General features: G+C 38.2%; 1 protein-coding gene across 1 annotated transcript; it reads right to left on the bottom strand.

Moving 5' to 3' along the window:
* Positions 1-1,496: 1,496 nt before the first annotated feature.
* Positions 1,497-20,943, bottom strand: EIF2S1 (eukaryotic translation initiation factor 2 subunit alpha). Its single transcript, XM_007095172.3, has 8 exons — positions 20,491-20,943; positions 16,303-16,544; positions 12,164-12,243; positions 9,148-9,299; positions 5,428-5,534; positions 3,985-4,082; positions 2,938-3,081; positions 1,497-2,046 (listed from the first exon to the last, which is right to left on the bottom strand). Exons 2-8 carry the CDS (start codon positions 16,541-16,543, stop codon positions 1,921-1,923), a joined length of 948 nt encoding a protein of 315 aa, XP_007095234.1. The 5' UTR covers position 16,544; positions 20,491-20,943; the 3' UTR covers positions 1,497-1,920.
* Positions 20,944-21,006: the final 63 nt, after the last annotated feature.

Here is a 21,006-nt window from a genome sequence, read left to right as displayed (position 1 = left end):
TGCAAGATTTGGATAAAGTTGTCAATTGTCCTTGTCAATCTGTTCCTCAGGTTATTTGGAGATGGGTGTGTAGCTTGTCCTCACGTTTGAAAGTGATCTTGTTAGGGCAGCAGGGTATATGTATGCTTTTACTTAGTTCTCTCCTTCAAGGTATCAGTGAGGTATTAACCTTTTCTCTGGGACGGGTCATAAATTTGCAAAATTGTTGTAGAGCTGAGCAAAAGGCTTGCATGGGATAAAATCACTCACCATAGAGGTCACCGGTACTTCTCAACAGTTACGCCTTTGAAGTACAAAAACATCAGTAAACAAGGTGAAAATTCAATTCTCCTGCCTACAGCAAACATTTAGGGAGCATCGGTTATATCTTGATGACATTCTTGATGTCACAAGCCTTATAGACTAGTTTTTTGACTCCTCAAAAAGACCAAAGTGAAAATCATGTGCCAATATTTAGATCCTCCTCTAAATATTCCCAGTATGGCATGCTAGCTGGCAATCAAGGCTATCTCGTGGAAATAGCCATATGAAGTTATACTTTGGGATTTAAAAAGCTACTAGAGGCTGCTGAATTAAATAAAGGGACAAACCTCCAAAAATGGCATTGACTGTTTCACCAACACACTCTTCTATTTCCTAGTCCCTTTAATAATTGAATTAAGTCTAGTCCTCAGTCAAGTAAGGTGGGTTAGGTTTAATCTTTTACGTTTTTAAATAGCTATTCTTAGGAGTAATTAATAAAATGAATACATCTAGTACCTCAAGTATCCAAAGAGATTAAATCTATGAAACAGACCAGTCTTCAAACTCAAGACTTTCTACACCCTGGCTACTGTAACTTAACTTCAAATAGTAACTTAGATATGTATCTAAGTTACTATGTTATCTATGAAATTTCTTTACATTTCTTTACCTTTAGATTCATATACCTTTAAAACAATTAGCTCTTAAACATACAAATGATGGAAATATAGAAAAATCATTGTAATTGTGTTCAATCAGATCCCTATTTGTTATAAAGAACTAAAGCTCTAGGTGGCACCTAGTGAATGATTTAATGGGAGAGAAAAAAAAAAAAAAAGCTGAGCAATGATACTCAAAATAACTAAGGCAGCATCTTTAAAAACAAACAAAAAAAACTTTACCACCCTAAATTACAAACTCAGGGCGAGCAGCTTAGTACACCAACAAGAACCAGTGTGATAAATTCTCCCTCATACCATGTATTCTCAGTCTCAAACTGGCAAAAGGCACACATCCTATGTAATTTTTATATTGTGTTTTAAGGCTTTTTCTCCCTAAGAGTCAACTGTAACTGTGGTTAAAATTGAGAAATTATTTTCTCCAAACCCTTCTTTGAAAGGATCCGCTGTATAGATCCTTTGGTCACCTGCCCTTATGTTTCTTCTACATCTAGACTAAAAGGAAGATAACAGAATTAGGATCTTAGTAATCATAATGCTTTTAACTGGTGACAAGAAGGAAGAAGCCTATAGTTAAATATCCCAGAAATTTATTTAATGTTTGCTTGATACATTTTATATAGAAAGGTTGAGGCTATTTGCTTTGGGTGCCCCCTTGTAAATCTCATGGAGGCACTGAACTACAAAGGGGTGCCAATCTGGAGACATCAGAAATGGAAACCACAAGCCCAATTTTATGTTCTTAAAGATTTATCTCTAGTGAAATTAGGCCCACTCCCTTAAAAAATGCTGAATGTTGGAGCTATTGTGTGAAAACAGCTGACTTTTTGACTTTTAGGAGGGCATTTCACATTTTGGTCTGTTGGAACATTTAAATACTTGGAAATAAAAAATATTCAGCTTTGAAGTTTTCAATACTGGAAAACTTTCAGTCTAGGGTTTACAGCCAGGAAGGGCTGTTTTGTGTTCCTTAAACTGGACTCTGTTTCCCACAAAGTTAATCTTCGGCTTTGGCTTCCATTTCTTCTGCATCATCGTCTCCATCCACTTCTGCATTCTCTCTCTCAAGCCTCTCAAGCTGCCTTGCAAGTTCGGTCTCATCTGTATCTGTGACCACTTTAGGCTGTGGAAGCAGAGGCATAATTTCAAAGTGAGATGGTTAACAGTATACGAATTCAACTTTAATACTCTTATTGCCTAGTATTTTAACTCTTAAAAAAATACTTTTCCTTCACCAACTCTGCCATCTGTTCACTCTTGATTGCTGATGCATCATTAATAAATTCCATTAGATAAATAATGGGAGAAATGTAAAAGAGTGAGAGTATGGGGAAAAGAAATGTGTATTAAAAGAAAATATTCCCTTCTATCATTTTTATAAGCCAAAACTGAAAAATATGAAAATCATCTCGGTGGCTGTATCTTTCAAACCCATAAGATGTCTTATAAAAATGCATCCTCTGGGTTTAAAATAAATTACTTACCATTTTTTTCTAATTAGGTTTCATTCTTGTTGAGATGAAGAAAATATTACTCTTGTTCCTAATCCTTAGATCAAATTTTAAGCCTTCCACATTAAATTCTGACAATAACCACTCCTTTTTATTGTCTATTTTTTTTCTCTTTTGGGGGGATAAACCCAACATCCATCAGTGACCTTACTCCTGAATAACCATCATAGTTCTCATTTACTTCTAAATGAGTGACAGTTCTCATTTACTTCTAAAAAGCCCCTTTAAAGGCCCTCTGAGTCAATGATTATTTTATGCTTAGCAGAATTATAATCCTAGATGTATCTCATGTTTTAAAAGGCAGTGATTAAGTATTTTAGAATGCAAATCATTTAGAGATTTAAATTCCGTATGTATGTATCTAAGTAATCTCTAACCCCAAGGTGAAATTTGAACTCATGACCCCAAGATCAAGAGTTGCATACTCTACTGACTGAGCCAGCTGGGCACCCCTAAATTTCTTATATATTTTAAAAACAAGGCAAGAACAGTATAGACCTTACCTCCATTTGGACATTGAAGACACCCCTCTTTTCCTCAATCTTTTCTTTTATAACAGCCATAGCTTGATTGAGGACAGAGAGGCCCTCTGTTCTCTCCAGGGTTGTTGTTGTCATCACATATCTAGGAGGAGCTATTAGATTAATCTAAGAAAGAAGAAAAAAATCAATTATGAACATAACAATACAACACAAAACCATCAGCATGTTTGAGAACTTTTTTTGCTAATCTGCTGCCTTAACAAATCACCCTAAAACTTAATTTCTAATTCTGTAAGTCAGCAATTGGGGCTGGTTTGTTAATGCAGCAAAAACTAGTTGATACAGTGATATAATCCAATGTAAACAGTCCACTGAAAGACAATATATACAATTAAGACTGCTCCCTCTTTGGTGGCTAAAATAACTACAGCCATCATCAGAACAATGGATAATTTGTTTCTAAAAGCAACAAAAATTCTTATTTGGTTCTAAACTAAACTGACAGAAGAAAATCTAAGATTCTGAATAACAACCATCTGGTTAATTGTACTGCTTAGAAGATTCACACCAAAACTCCTAAAAGATGTGTGAATATGAGAATATGTTATCCTTTTCAAGATCCTATGGGCATTATGGGCACAGCAATTTTTTTGTTGTTGTTGTTTATTTTTGAGAGAAGAGAAGAGACAGCCAGCAGAGGAGGAGCAGAGAAAATGAGGGGGAACAGAGGATCTGAAGCAAGCTCTGTGCTAACAGCAGACAGCCCAATGCGGGGCTCAAACTCACGAGCCACAAGATCATGACCTGAGCTGAAGCTGGACGCTTAACTGACTGAGCCACCCAGATGCCCCATAGCAACTCTGTATTATAAAGGAGGTTTAGCACAGCCGGCCCTCTGGCACTAAATACCAATAGAAATCTTTATCCACTGTGACAGTAGCAGTACCATCCGTTAGACAACAGCACCAAGAACCACTCTGCCCGACACCTGTTATGAAACATGATCATAAAAAGAATCTGATTTGGTTTAGGTTGGTTTTTAGCAGGGGGAGAGAAAACATTACTCACCTTGATGGGCATGGTTTCTGTAGAACAATTCAAACCTGCTCTCAGGGCTTCTTTTACAGCATCAATGCCTTCATAACCATAACAAGCCACTTCAATATCTAAAAGTACAGAAATTGAAAAACGTATACCAAATAATGCAAAAAAGTACTGAAAGGCTTAAAAATCAGAGATGTGGCAGATACACTAGCACTCAAACACTTATGAAAGCTTTCATAATCCTTTCAGTATAGAAATAACCCTATATGTTAACTTTCATAATTATAAAATCTGAATATGCAGTGAAATGATATCTTCTCCACATCAAGCCCCTGAATGATGACTATAAAGGAGAGAAATTCAACAAACACCTTGACTTCTGCCTATGCCTGGGTTAAAATCATGATTCCAACATCTCTATGCCTCAGTTCCTTATTTGTCAAGTGGAGAGGAGGAGGAGTGTGATAAAGGCTGAATAAAACAATAACTGCAAGTTGCTTAGAACAGTTTAGAAATTGCATACCCTCTGACCCAGCAATTGCACTTCTTGGAGTTTGCCTAACAGAACACTCATATAACTGGGTAAGTGTCTATGTTACAAGCATGCTAATTTGTAATATTTTTTTCTCACAGTGAAAAAACTGGCAGAAGATAAATGTCCATCAAGAGAAGACTGGTTTATACTGGTTTTACTGTTCTATAAAATATCACACCTAGCTGGGGCGCCTGGGTGGCTCAATCGGTTGAGCGTCCTGACTTCAGCTCAGGTCATGATCTCATAGTTCATGAGTTCAAGGCCTGAGTCGGGCTCTGTGCTGACAGCTCAGAGCCTGGAGCCTGCTTTGGATTCTGTGTCTCCCTCTCTCTGCCCCTGCCTTACTCGCACTCTGTCTCTGTCTCTCTCTCTCTGTGTCAACAAACATTAAAAATATCACACCAAGCCATTAAAAAAAAATGAGAAATAGTCCCATGTTTTGCATGGAAAGGCAACCATGCTAGTTGAGGAAAATTTTTCATAGTATGATCCCACCTTTGTAAAAAACAAAAAAATCTATGAATGTAAATAGCATATATTCCTATATAGTGTATATGTGTAGGAAAAATGTCTGAAAGAATATACTCCAAACTATATTAACAGTGGTTAATCTGCAGGCATAAAAGGGTATTACTGTACTATTAGAATATTTTAAAGTTATTTTCTAAAACAAAATTACACCCCCCCTTTAAAAAAAGGGGCTAACGTAATGTTAGTTGAATGCATATATGACAGTTTTCCCTTGTGTCAATATATACATTTTATGATTCAGTAGAAGCAAAAATAATTTCTTCAACTTTTCTTGTTGTAAGAAATAGACATTTAGAAAAATTTATAGATGTTGATATAGCAAAATATTCTTTGGTAAGTCTCATCATTTAACAACTTTTTAATTTATGCAACGTATTTTAAACATTTAAAATATCACTTACCTGCTCGAATTTTGACAGCTTGTGGTGTCAAACGCCTATTAATATTGTTAATAAGTACTCCCCGTTCATCTTCATTCAAATCTAAACTATCCAAAATAGATGGGTCTCTAATTAAAGCAAAACAAAACACAAACACAAACATAAAAGATCAAAGTTACTTTACTAATAACTGACATCAAACACAGTACCACAGAATGTTTAAGAGCACAGGCTTTAGTGTCAAGACTGAGTTCAAATCTTAGCTCTGCACTTTAATAATGGTGTTTCGGGGCCCTTCCAGACCTCAGTTTCGAAACTTGTAAAATGAGGATGAAAACTCATCCACCCAGTCACTGGACTGTGGTATTAAATGAGAGTGCAAGTAAAGCACTTAGGACAATTATGACAAATAGAAAACACCTAACTGATTACTATGTAAAGAAAAATTTTAGAGATCTGGCTAAAACAAGGAATTTAAAATGTCTTCTAAAACATCTGGCATCCCACAATAATTAAGCATTTCCATGTAATTAGCAGTCTCTTTTCAAGGAGCCTGAAAAGAACAAAAACATACAAGCAAATTTAAAAATAAAAGTGCATCCTTGGGAATCAGTAGAGGAAGGGATTACTTTCAGTCAGGGGCTCAGGAAGGGCTGCATGGACTAACGTGGCTTTTCACCCGACCCTTCTGAGTGCCACAAGGCAGGGACCAGGGTCTTAGTCACCAGCATGGTTGCGGAACATGAACAAATGAAAAAACTGAATGACTAAAAGGATGGTAGGACTTTAAAAAGCAAAGGTAGAAGTGTTGTAAGAAAGTTATAAAGTATTAAAGTAGAAATGGCATGAGCAAGCATCAGGCCTAAACAGCAGGGGTTCGGGAATGAAAAGCAAAAGAATTTGGGTGGAGGGAACTTTCATTCAGCTAATACTGCCTACAAAATGTAACAAGACAAACCATCAGAAAATGAGCAATAAGATGAACAGATGTTTCACAGAAGCAGCAGTAAGCACAGGAAAAGCTGTTAACTTCACCAACAACCAGTAAAATGCAAACCACAACAAGATACTATTACACCTATCAGTTTGGCAAAAGGGAAAACAATCTGAGATATATACCATATGTTGGTGAGGATAAAGAGAAATAGGAACGCTCATACATCTGCTAGAGGAAATATAAATTGTAGAACCAATTCGGAGAATATTTTGACAAAACTGAGTCAATTTAAAGATGTGTGTAATCAGTCCTATGAGCCAACAACTCTACTGCTATATGTATACCTCAGAAACTCCCAAACATAGAGAAATGTACACGTATATTCTTAATAGCACTGTTCAAAAATACGGGATAAGGGTGTGTGTGTGACCTTATATCTCTTAATAGAGGAATAAAGTATATTCTCGAAATACTGTATAAAAATTAATATGAAGTAGGCACACATCTATCAATTTCGAGAATCTTGCTCTTAACAGCCTTATAAGTAAAACTGTAAGGTACAGAGATCTGCAATGACAATAAATTTTGTTTTTCAGTTTACATGAATAAGAAATATTTTTAAATACAAAAATTCTATATGTACTTTACAGATATATACGTAATAAAACTATAAAAATGTAAATAATGATGCATTCTAATTATAGTAGTTACCACTTACGAGGGGAATGGGTTGGGAAGGGTAAAATATGGTTTCCAACTATCTCAGAAATTTTATTTCTTAATTAAAAGAAAAAAATATGAAGCACATGTGGCATAGAATTATCTTTAAATGTGGTCACTCCATGGCTGATGAAACAAAAGAATGTTAGGGAAAAGGAAAGACAACATATACCAATGCCGAGCAGTAATGGAGGGGGTGCTGGAGGTGGAAGTGAGAGAGCTAAGCCAGGACTGGAAAATGACAGCACACCAAATTATGAAATGTACTGGCTGACGGATGCAGGACTGAAATCAGGGAGGAAAGAAATATACCACAGTGCTTAATGGTTAATAGCATAAGCTCCATATGGAGCCAGTGTCTAGGTCTGAATTGGGGCTCTACCACTTGCTAGCTCTGTGCACATGGACAAATTATTTCATCTCTGCTTCAATTTTCTCACCTATAAGACTGGGATAATAACAGCACTTATACCACAGGTTGTTGTGAGGCATATATAAATGTTAGCTATTCTAACTATTCTTCTTACCTTTCCCACAACGTAATATGAAGAAAAAAGTCACATGGGGGGACCAGGGGGACTGTAAGGGATTTAGAGCCCCAGATGAGTTGGCTTGTTGGCGACTCTAACAGTCCCAGGTCTTACTTGGCCATTTTGAGAGCTGAGGGGACCAATATCCTTTGGCAGCACAAATGCTGGGAAATTAACCTTGGTGTAGTGGTGAGGCTGCTTGTGGGGCATTAACATTTGGGAAAGAGTAGGAGGTGCAGAAGGAGAGACAGGAAGTACACAAAAGTGAAGGAGTCTGGCTATTAGAAAGGATACGATACTTGCTACAGGAGAAAGTAGAGGAAGGTAGTAAAGAAGTTTGCTTTTAGTATAAATGGGAGAAGGTAGAGCATATTTTTATACTAATGGAGCAAAACCAACAAAGATAAAGGCTGAAAACCCAAAAGAGAGAATAATGGATAAAAAGATATCCCTGAGCAGTAGCTGTGCACAGGTGGTAAGATTAGTTTGAGAGCAGGAAGGATATGAATTCCAGCATAGGAGGTAATGATGGATGGGAGGGAGAAGTTTGCTGAGATAGTGGAAGGAGTACAGGAGATCCTGTGCAATGGCTTATATTGTCTTTATAAAATAGGTAGTGAAACATACCAGTTGAGAGGGAGGGAAGGGGGGGGACTGGGTATCTGATGGAGAGTGTGGAAAAGCTCTAAAATAGCCACTCTAAGAATGGGAGAAGAACTGACAAAGAGCAGAGAGAATGTGAGGCAGCAGTGAAGGCGCAGCTGAGGTTGGAGACCATGAGTATGCAGTGGCACCAACCTGCAAGACTGTGGTTTTTCCTAGCAGCACCCAGTAGTCTACAAGTGTAGAGAAGGCAGGAACATCGATCCAAGGCTGGATGTAACAGAAGGAAAAACAGGGCAAAAGCTCATGACATTGGCAAGAAAGTTGTTGGAATGATGGACCATGGTATGTCTATGCTCAATAAGAAAGAGAAGGCAGGAAAGGGTGAAAAGACAGGGAGGAAAAAAAAGGTCTGGAATCATAGACTGGCAAAAGAATTAGGAAGACACAGAGTAGAGCTAACTATGGGGGAGCTGGAAGGACAGGAAGCTGTGCTAAAAGAACAGAATGTATGAATTACAGGTTTTGGAAACACAGCAAATTCTGGTGATAATAAGACCCAGGGTGAGGCCACATGAAAACTGGCTTAAGTGGCATGGGCTGAAGGTCAAAGGAACTAAGGTAAAGAAAATAAGGTTACTGTTATAGATGAGACATCTACACTGGACCTGAAGTTAACCAGAATAACAAAACTAGGAGGGGAAAACGTGTAAGTGGATAATGTGAAACCATATGGTTTACAAAAACTATGGTGTACAAAATTACAGATGCTTGGTTATATAGGATTGGCCCATATTATGGGCCTTTTATACTGAAATGTTTTAACCTAAATTTGGCAAGGACAGAATACGTGGATGTTGTGCTTTTATTATATGTCAGGCTCTCAACCCATGTGCTAGAACTAGCACAGCTGTGGTATCAAGGTAGAAACCGCCAAGAAGATGTTCTTACGAGACTGCATGCTTAAATGCATCATAGGCACCGTATCCGGGTCTCTTGTATTTGTCATCAAAGACCCAGGCAGTCCTCTGGAACAGGCTCTCCAGCTGCTCGTCCTTGGTGTACTCTAACACCTCAGCAACATGACGAAGAATACTGTAAACCTAGAAACAAAATGAAGAGTTCAACAATTCAAAGATTCAAGAGAGCTATTAAAAAATAGGTATTTTTATATTTCAGTAGACAGCATATAAAACCTTGGTTAATTAGACTACAATAATTCCTTAACAAAAGATTAACATACAAGTTCTTTTTTCATAGAGAAATATTGGCTTTCCAATAGTTAACTCAAGTAGGTATAACAAGTAGAAACAGGATGTAATTTAGTGTCCTAAGACCCAGACTATGAGTTGACTCTGGGACTAATTAACCTCTCCGAATTTGTTTCCTCTTCTGGAAGAAGGAACTACTAACATCTCTCCTTTTTACAGCAGTGAGCTCTCACACAGGTCAAATATATCCAAATGCAGCACACTATAAATGGAAAATATTGTACAAATGTACAAAATTTATAAATTATACAAATCTTCTTATGCAAGTGCAAGCTATTATTACTACGCCATATGACAGCATGGAGCCAGAATTGAGATTTTAATATTTTTCTGCTCTGTTATCATTTTAACAGTTATCCTTCAATCCTACCTACCTCCCACTCACTGCTGCCAAACCCTTTTTCTAATTTCCTAAAAATAAAAGAGCTTAAAGACAAGAAAAGAGGTTTTCACATTACATATGAAAATTGAGTGAGGAGAGGTACTAACATTGCCTATTTCATTCTATCACCTTATCATCCTGATAAGATCTACTAACATACTCATTTTACAATATTCTAAGGGGACAAAACAAAGTGAAAGTTTCCTAGAGTGGAGCTTATCAAACTTAGTGGGACTTGAAATACTGCATTAAGTGGTCAGGTGATGTCAATGCTGCTGGTCCAGAAACTACATTTTGGTTTTTTTGTTTTGTTTTTATTTAAAAAAATGTCTTTAATGTTTATTTATTATTGAGAGACTAAGAGAGACAGAGCATGAGCAGGGGAGGGGCAGAGAGAGAGGGAGACAGAATCCGAAGCAGGCTCGAGGCTCTGAGCTGTCAGCACAGAGCCCATGAGATCATGACCTGAGCGAAAGTCAGACACTCAACCGACTGAGCCACCCAGGTGCCCCTAGAGACTACATTTTGAATGGCAAGGGCCTCAGATTATTATTATTTTTTAATTTACTTACTTGTTTTTTAAAAGTTTATTTATTTTTGAGAGAGAGAGAGAGAGAGAGAGAGAGAGACACACACACACACACACACACACACACACACACACACACACACACACACCATGCGCTTGAGCACACAAACAAGGGAAGAGCTGAAAGAGCGGGAGACACAGAATCCGAAGCAGGCTCCAGGCTCCAAGCTGTTAGTACAGAGCCTGACGCAGGGCTTCAACTCCAGAACTGGGAGACCATGACCTGAGCCAAAGTCAGACACTTAACCGTCTGAGCCACCTAGGTGCCCCAGGTCATCAGATTATTAAGAAGGGATTTTACTGATTGTGTTTTCTAATGTGTAAACCATACTGCAGTAATAGTAAACAGATCAGTAAAACAAAAGGAAAGGTTTGGATAATGGTCTTTTGGTTGTTTAGATTTGTATTCTCTTATTTATTGGGGTTAATCAAGATTTCAAAAATCTCTTCATTTAAAGCATTGTTTTCTTGGCATTTTACCTTAAGGACAGAAACACACAAGAGAGAGAGAACAAAAGAAATGGAAAACAGAAACAATGGAAACAGTGCCATTAAGAACCTAAGACCTAGAGAATAAAGGATAATCTATATGGGACCAGAGAAGAGAAAAATATAGACAGAAGATAAAGAATGAAAAAAATGACTGTTCTTGCTTAATTAAGGCTTACTGCACAGAAGTAGGGAATTTCAGCAGAAATTAGAAAATGAAACAGAAAAGAACCCTAGCAAAGCGGGGGAGGGGAACTAGTAACAGGCCCCTGCCTGCCTTGCTTTCCTGGATTCACAAACCCTTGCTTATTCTTATTTTATTTTTAATGCTTACTTCTTTTGAGAGAGAGAGAGAGAGAGAGAGAGAGAGAGAGGGAGAGGGAGGAGAGAGGGAGGAGACAGGGAGAGAGGGAGAAAGGGAGAGGGGGGGAGAGGGGGGGAGAGGGGGGAGAGGGGGGAGAGAGGGGGAGGGGGGAGGGAGAGAGAGAGAGAGAGAGAACAAGCAGGTGAGGGGCAGAGAGAGAGGGAGACACAGAAACTGAAGCGGCCTCAAGGCTCCATCTGAGCTGTCAGAGCCCAATACGGGGCTTGAACTCACGAACCATGAAATCATGCCTGAGCTGAAGTTGGACGCTTAACTGACTGAGCCACCCAGGCGCCCCTTTCATTTTATTTTAGAGAGGGAGGGAGTGCAAGTGGGGGGTGGGGGAAGGCCAGAGGGAGAGAGAATCTTAAGCAGGCTCCACTTTCAGCATGGAGCCCAACTTGGGGCTTGATCCCATGACCCTGGGATCATGACCTAAGCTGAAATCAAGAATCAGATGCTCAACTGGCCAAGTGACCTAGATGCCCCGACCCTTGCTTATTCTTAACATACAATCGAATATCCCCAAACAGGGTTTAAAGCCAGGAACTACATGTTACCGTAAGTCAAACTGACTGAAATCACCCATAGTTAATTTAACCTAAAATAACTTAAACACACTAACATCCAATAAACTCATTATAGAATAGCAAACCATAAGCAGTGCCTTAAGGTAGTACCACCACCAGATAAAACACTGCAGTCATAACTCTTTTGAAATTAAGACTTCAAATTATTCTTCTCAACTCATAGTTGTAAATGGAAATACAGTTACAGAAAATTCAGGGTTTTTTTTTCCTGCCTATAATATTACATGCTGATTATTAAGTATATTAAATAGTGAACTAATTTCACTCAAATATCAAACTTACAGTTTTGGATTTGGTGAATTTATCTTCACATTTGATTGCTTCCTCTGGAGAAACTCTTCTTTTTGACAAATCAATATATCCTGTATGAGAAAAGTTTGAAAAAAAGCTTAGCACTGTGATAAATTTTTGCAACCATGTTGTTTGGTTGGCATATCTACACTTATTTCCCACTAAAATTATTATCAATAAAATGCTGCATAAGAAATATAAGATGAGAGATTTCTGTTTTCAGAAGGCACTTGTATCATGTAATTGCATATTCTGCATCACTTTAGTAGAGGGAATACTTTCAATTACCCAAATGAAAGTTAGTCAAAAGATTCTCTATACTTGTCTTTTTGGCATCCATCATCACAAGGTCAATTGTATTATCTACATTTTCTGTATTATTTAAAAAAAAAAAAAAAATTTTTTTTTTTTAACATTTATTTATTTTTGAGACAGAGAGAGACAGAGCATGAACGGGGGAGGGTCAGAGAGAGAGGGAGACACAGAATCCGAAACAGGGTCCAGGCTCTGAGCCGTCAGCACAGAGCCCGACACGGGGCTCGAACTCACATACCGCGAGATCGTGACCTGAGCGAAGTCGGACGCTTAACCGACTGAGCCACCCAGGCGCCCCTATATTTTCTGTATTCTTGATGCTCCTTCTGTCTCCTGACCAAAACTGGTACTTCCTCATGGTGGCCCTACATGGCATGATGTGGCCACAGCACTGGCCTCTTCATGTCGTCAATCACATCCATAAATTAAAATCCCATGGGTATATAACGAGACAAGCACTTAAATGTATTCTGAAGAATTTAAGAGAAAAATAGTCTTTTACATTTACCCACATATTTCCTATGTCAGGCCTCACACCTCATCGGCCTGCACAACTTCCTTTATTGTTTCTTATAATGGAGATTTATTAGGTAATACATCCTCTTAAGTTTCTATTTACCCAAAAATGTCATCATTTTTGATCTTCACTATTGAATATTTTCTTAAAATATAGAATTCTGGGTTGACAATTTTTCTTTCAGTGTTTTAAATGGTCAGTCATTCAATGCTCAGACAGCCACTATTTTCAGTAATACCATACTAATTCATATTACTATTCCCCTGTAAATCATGAGTCGTTTTCTTTTGGCTACTTTCAAGATTTTCCCTATCTCTGTTTTTCAATGGTTTAACATGCCTAGATGTGGTCTTATCAGTATTTATCCTGCTTGAGGTCTGCCAAGCTTCTCCAAGTTGTAGATGTTTTTTTCAGTAAATACAGGAAACTTTTGACAACTATTTCCTCAAATATATTTTCTGCTCTTTCTCTCTCTTCTTTTGGAATAGAGCTTTTAATATTTGACACATTTTTTTTTCCTGCTCTGTTCTTCAGATTGGTTCTTTTACATTTATTTATTTATTTAAATAGCCACATATTATTATTATTTTAATCTTTTATTTTTGAGAGAGAGACAGCGTGTGAGCAGGGGAGGAGCAGAGAGAGAGGGAGACACAGAATCCGAAGCAGGCTCCAGGCTCCGAGCTGTCAGCCCAGAGCGTGACACGGGGCTCGAACTCACCAACCGTGAGATCATGACCTGAGCCAAAGCCAGACGCTCAGCTGACTGAGCCACCCAGGTGCCCCTATTTATTTATTTTTTGATAGTGAGAGACAAAGCACAAGTGGGAGAGGAACAGAGAGAGGAGGAGACACAGAATCTGAAGCAGGCTCCAGGCTCCTAGCTGTCAGCACAGAGCCTGACGCCGGGCTTCAACTCACAAACTGCAAGATCATGACCTGAGCCGAAGTCGGATGCTTAACCGACTGAGCCACCCAGGCGCCCCAAAATTGGTTCTTTTAAATGAACTCCCTGCAAGTTTGACTTGAGCCTTCTGCCATCTATGCTGTTAGCCCAGTGAGTTGTTTAGATATTAAACTTTTAATTTTAGAATTTGTATTTAGTTCTTTGTGAGAGTTTCTAATTTCTCTGAGATTTCATTTTTTTCATTCATTACAAGCTTATTTTCCTAATATTCTTGAGCAGTTAACAACATCTGCTTTAAAATCCTTGTCTGTTAACTCCAATATTAAGGTCACCTCTGGGTTGGTCTCCACTGACTGACTGCCTTTTCTCTCCTGTTTTCTGAAACGTTTAGTAATTTTGGACATCGTGAATAATATGTGCCAGAGACTCTGAGTTCCTTTATGTTCCTCTTGATACTGATTTTTTGTTTTAGTAAGCAAAACTTGTCTGAATTCAAATATTAAAGCTCTATTTCCCCAGGTGGAAAGCAACCAAAATCTGTTTAGATTTTTACCCTGTTGCCCCTCATGGGGCTGTACCCCATCCTATACGTTACGGGTTCAGGGTTCTGGCAGAGATTTGAGAATTTATAATTTAAACTAAGGGGCTCTCCTTGAGTTGGTCCTTTCTCTAATCCTCATCACTACCTTCCAAATGTTGTGGTTGTCCAGAACTCTCATCTGATTCTCAAGCCATTGAAACACTATAGACTTTCCACTAGAATTTTAGCTGCCCTGCTGGAAGCTATCTATGGCATGCACTCAGACAAACAACTGTAAAACTTATCCAGTGCAGTTCCTCTCTTCCAAGGGTTGACCTACCTTCAGTTTTGGCCTGCCTTTGGTTGCTCCCAACATCTTTAGGCACTTTTTTTTTTCTTTAATATATATATTTGTTCACAGCTTTTCACTGTTTAACTGTTACATTGGAACATTTGTCCAACAGAACCTAATCCTCCAATATCAGAAGTGGATGCCCTCTACAGGATCTTCTGTACTTTGCTTGTATCTTACTCTAGGATCTTTCCATATCAGAACACTGAGATCTCATTCCGTACAAAGTTGCGCTGCATGAATGTTACAATTTATTTAACCATGATTTTGATTTTTCTTGTTTTTAATTAGCACTGTGCAAACAGTGCTGCTATGAAAATACTTTTACATCTACTGTACTTAAGTATACCTTTTCACTTTTTTCTGATTGCAACTGAAAATATATTTGATTCCTTCTTGTGTATATATTTTCTATGATAGAAAATAAAATAATAGACAAGACACCATTTTAAGTCCTAGTGGGGCAGTAATATGAAGACTTAACACAAGTTTAAGGTATAATTTGTCTTTAGTAGTTTAATAATAGGGGGTTCTAGAAGTTAAGCCCTACCAAAACATATATAATAATCAATATGCTAAGTGGTAGTCACTACCTAAGGGATAACAAAATGTCTCTAAAGTTTATCACCTACGACTATAATCAGAGAAAAAAAATGTCAGTTATGTATAAAACCAATCACTTGCAGAAGTGTCACAATTAACTAGATGGCTGAGGTATTCAAAAAGACAAGTTCAATCAAGGTGATTGGTCTTTTAAGCAATGATGGTAACTACTATGTAAAACTAACACCTAATAAATTATAGTGAGACAATTATAACCAATTATTTTAAGGAAGTTGAACCCCAAACTTACTTAATGGTATTGTACACTGTGTCTAGAAAAAAATGTGTTCACAAAGGTGAAGATTTACATGGAGTCCAGAAAAATGGGGACAAGTAAAAAAATGAATACACATTCAGCACTATCTGAAATCTCCCACATGATTTTGGGGGAGTCACAAACATTCTGATAACCGAAGAGATACAGAATACTGGGTTTTGGGTGTGTGTTTGCAGCATATTGCTTTTTCAAAGCTTATATAAAATGTTCCTAAAATCCATTGTACCTTTGCCCCATTTCCATGTTCATCCAATAATCTGATTGCAAATTTAGCTTTAAATCAGGAAAAAAGCATCTTACAAATCTAAATGAACTAGTACTCTGGTTTACTTATCCTATCTCTTCTGAGTTTAGCCAAAATGAGTCAACTACCAAGATCCTGTAACCTCTGGGAATAAAAGTCATTTCACCCACAAAAACTAGTCCTGGGATGTGCTAATTAAGCCACTACTAACTTAAGAAGTCTTACTTAGATGGCTAATTGGCATCCTTCTCTAACAACTCTGTATGTAAAAAGAATTTAAGCATAAAAGGAGATGTTTTTGTTTTGTTTTTACAGCAGCCAGCAATTAAAAAGAAAAACTAAAATAAAGCATTTTTAAATCCAAAATATGTATTTTAGATATTTTTCCCACTTACCTTTTTCTTTGTCCACTCTAATGACTACCACACATTCATTCCTGCCAATTCTGATGAGTTTGTTTATAGAACGGATACGCCTTCTGGACAACTCACTAAGAAGAATCATGCCTTCAATATTGTTGTATTCCAGCAAGCTGACATAAGCCCCCATTTCAGCAATGGACCTTACGTTCACCATCACTACATCTTCCACCTCAGGAAATTTGTGTTGATAAAATCTACAACTTAGACCCGGCATTCTGCATTTTAAACAAAAGAATCAAGTGAGTGTTCAGTTAAGGTCAAAATAAAGAAATGTCAATTTTCCACATCTTGCCACTGGAAGAAATGATTAGTCTTCTCAACTCTTCAAACTTCTTAAATGGTACCAGAAAACAGATGGATGTTCAGGAACGAAGCTTTAATTTTTACGTGCTCCACATTTTTGTAGGGCTTGAGTAATTCTCTGACATCAGTTTTAGAGGAATCATAAAAACTAATGACCATCTATGAAGTACTCTGAGACTTAAGGATTAAAGGTACACCTTGAAACACTATTTTAAATACCACCACTTTAAGAAATAACAAATGATGGGAAGCATCACTACTACTATAAACCTATCAACAAAACCAAAGTTACTCATTCTCCAAGTCAGCTAAGACTTTATATACTACCACCCACATAAAGGGAAGAATCTTCCCACTACTTAAACCACAGCCCTCACCATATATCAAACAATATACCCTATCATTTATTCTAGCCAAACTCACAGTATCATGTTACGACCAAGACCAAAAATTTATTAACAAAAAAATAAATATAACTAAATACAACTAAACACTTAACTTCTATCGAATAGGTATACCCAATCTTGAGAATAGCTTTATAGAACTCCATTACTATAAAGTTCAAGCATCTCTTAAACTCCAAGCACTAAATATATTTATTTATTTTTATTTATTTTGGGGGGAGCACACGCGTGAGAATGGGGAAGAGAGGGAGAGCGAGAGACAGAAAATCCTGAGCAGGCTCTATGCTCAGCGTAGCCCAACAGAGGGCTTGATTCCACGACCCTGGGATCATGACCCAAGTGAAATCAAGAGAAGGATGCTCAACCAACTGAGCCACCCAGGCGTCCCAACCACCAAGCATTAAATATATTTAAAACTATTCCCTTTGATCTACCCAACCTACTTTCAGCACCACTCCTTTTATGACCCACAAGACTGAAATTATACCATGCACAGGAACATATTTTTAAAAGAAAGCTCTAAAATGAATCACAGTTGATTTTCATGTTTTTCTACTAACCTTAACCAATTTACTATTGTCAAAGTTCAGAAAACAGGCAGTAATAGGATCTAAAGGCCTACGAAAAATGTGTGAAAATTCATTTACTTATTTTTTTCCTAATTGGGCAATAAGGCTGCCATTACTTGATCTTAAAGACAGACGAGCCACATCCAGCCCACAGAACACCAGAGTTCTGCTGCAGTTCAGTTTGAGAACTAATTGCATCCACATGTATCTTCACAGTGGATTCCCACTGATTTTTACATCTACCACTTATAGGTATTGGCTACTGCCTGAGTACCACTTTCCCCCTAGTTCTATATTATAAATGAAGAAATTCAAACAGGCTAAGCAACTTGTTCTGTCATATACTGCTAACAACTGATAGTCAGAATTTGAACCTATGAAGTCTGGATCCATAGTCTGTGCTCTGATTCATCAGGCTATATATTCTCTCAGTATTACTGATAGATATATCAGAAGCATCTTTAAAAAATGCAATATACGTATTCATTGCTGAATCACAGATCATAGATTAATGCAAACTTTTAGTACCAATCTATCCTGTTTAACAACAAAAATAAAGTGGCATATTAATAAAAGGGCCAAAATGTAGTTCTCTTGTAGCTTGACAAAATAGGGATTTAGCAAATAAAGGGAAGTAGACATTCAATGGCCAGAATTACCCAGCCAGAAACAGCTGAGCTGGTTGTTTCATTCTTAAATGGCTTTTTTTTTTTTTTTCCTTTGGACAGCTGTTGTCAAATATCTGTAGGTAAAGCACTAAAATTTGAGAGCTAGAAAAGTCTCAAACTGGGTATCAAAGTAAATGATGTCACAGAATGTGTGAAACAGTTTTAAGAGATTTAATAGAGGCTAACCACATTTACTTACCAAATTTATGCAAATAGTAAAGCTGATAATTCTGGGGAATCAAGGCTTAATTTGATAATTAAAGAATACAAGCAATATTGTAAAAGAATCCTGATGGGAGAGATGAATGCTACTGCTCTAGGAGGTACCAGTCTCTTTACAATATACAAAGTAAAAAAAAAAAAAAAGAACACAGCTGATGGTATGTTATTCAACATAAAGAATAGCCAGTAAGTACAAAATAGCTCTAGACATGGGTTTCAGCCCTTGCTCTCCTACCTACTACCTGTTGTTGCTTGGGAAATGCATTCACATTAAACTGTAGTTTCTAGTCTGTGTCATGGACCTTGCAGGTTTGTGGAATGTATCAAATTAGATTAAAATATATGTAAATCTGCAAAGTGTACTGTGCTATACAAATAATGACGATAAAAGGCAAAGGAGTAATTTTTTTGTATTTTGTAACTTAGTTCGTTAAACAATTATTTTTGCAGTATCTACTATGTACTAAGTACTACTAACACTTAAAGATTCTTACCTAAGGAAGTTAATCATAGAGTGGGAAACAAACTGGTAAGCATATCAACTGCAATATGGGGTACTAGGAAAGGAGTACAGTGAAGCAGGGTTCCAGGGAACCAAGGAACAGAAATATTAAATGACTTCCTCAAGGATAAATACTTAAAAGGTACTGGAACAGGAACTAAAACCAAGACTTCGCATAGTAAATCCAGAATACCTTTAACCCACAGAATCTCAGTACGTCAGAATACTGCAATATGGTATGTGTTCTTCAATGCTGAATATCCACCTTTCAAAATGTATTAACTGAACTCCAAGCCAATTTCAAATACCTTGTGCCTGGTCAAATGGTAGGTAGGACTCCTTAAACCAGTGCATGGTCAAGTAACCATAATAGATACAGGACATCCACATTCCTTTCCAAAGTTAAGTGTGTTATGTGACAGAGACAATTCACGATAATTTTAATGTGTCTCTCACCGTCACCAGTAACGCTCTCTGAATGGTAGTTTCTAGAAGTGCTACACAAATAAGCTTTTAAACTATTTCACTGTAGTTGAAATAGGAAGCCCTGATTCCTACAAATATTACTGTGTGTCTTTTTGAGATCTTAGAATCAGTAACTGTCACTTGGCATTAGATCAACTCAGTAGACAGTAAAGCTCTATATAATTCACACACTGTTGAAAGACACATAATCACAATTTTATTTCCTTGAACAACTTCAATCGGGAGAAAAACCAGGACTTCTCTGCTACAACTTTTCTCCAAGAAACAAAGTAGCCTAAGTTTGGCGGATAATAAAGGGGACCTGAGGCTGAATACGCATTTAACCCTAAAATTCCCTTATCTTTTTAGTTATGTTTAACTGTGAGGCCACAGCGTGTAATTCTCTTCTCATTGGTGCTGAAATACGGCAAACCGATACTAAGATTAGTGAACTCTTCAACAGTATGTTTTAGCTTCGATGCAAAGGGTGACTCATTCTGTAAAAATGCACAAGTCAAGCGATACAGTAATATGAGCATCAATTTAAAAAAAAATCAATTATCGGACAAATAAACTATTCTTGGATCTTTCTAACCCAGCTCTTGTCAACGTTACGGACCACCCCAATGGTCCCTTCACGTGTCTGGTCTGGTTTCCACTGAGAGGTAGCATTTGCTTGGGGCGGAAGGAAAAAAAAAGGGTGGGAGCGGAATTCTTAGTGTCCTGGGGTGGGGGTGTCACAGCGTTTTCCCAAGGCCACCCCCTCGTCTCAAGGTACCCTCACTTTCAGTATATTGAAGGTGTCCAGTCGTTTGGCCCACTTTCCTTCACAAGATCCCTCCGCTCGTATAATGACACCTCGGTTAACACTGCCGACCAAGCCGGCGCTGGCGGGTGGTGTCGGACACTTCCCGCGCAGGAACGGGAAAGGGAGGGGTGTTAGCCCAGGGCCTACTCTCTCTCGACCACCAGTCAACCGACACAACCAAAGTGAGTTCTTGAAGAAACCGATCTGGGGAACTAATCACCTGAGGTATGTATGTGAATCCCGCGCCGGGATCCCGTGCCGTGCTCTTTAATCGCAGAGATTAGACAGTCCAGCCGCAGCGGCAGCCGAACCTCAGCGTGCGCTTCGCTCTATCCCACCGCGCATGCGGAACCACCTCGCATTGCGCATGCGCCAGTAGAACAGCGGTCCCTCTTCCTCACTGATCATAGAGTCTAGGTCCTCCGAAGAAAAGGAAGAAAGTAGATCATAGGAGGACCTGAAAAGTACGTTTTCTCGGTTATCTGTCGTTTTCGTTAAGTAACCTTGAAGGCGCAGGGAACTGGTAGGACTCTGATTCCTTGTCCTTGAAGAATTAACTCTCTCTCAAAGCTTCTGTCAACCATGAGGTGGCGCTGTGACCAAAGACGAAAAGTGGAGGAAGAGAAGGAGTGTACTCCTCCCCTGTTCTTTCACCTCGCGCGTGCAAAGCCTTACTCAGCCTCCTGGGAGGGGGAGGGGGAGGGGCTAGGAGGCGAACCGGAAGTGAGGGGCGGTT

The sequence above is a fragment of the Panthera tigris genome, chromosome B3, assembly GCF_018350195.1.
Source record: "Panthera tigris isolate Pti1 chromosome B3, P.tigris_Pti1_mat1.1, whole genome shotgun sequence".
NCBI lineage: Eukaryota > Metazoa > Chordata > Mammalia > Carnivora > Felidae > Panthera > Panthera tigris.
The sequence above is the reverse complement of the archived record's forward strand: the minus strand, read 5'-3'. Positions and strand labels throughout refer to the sequence as shown.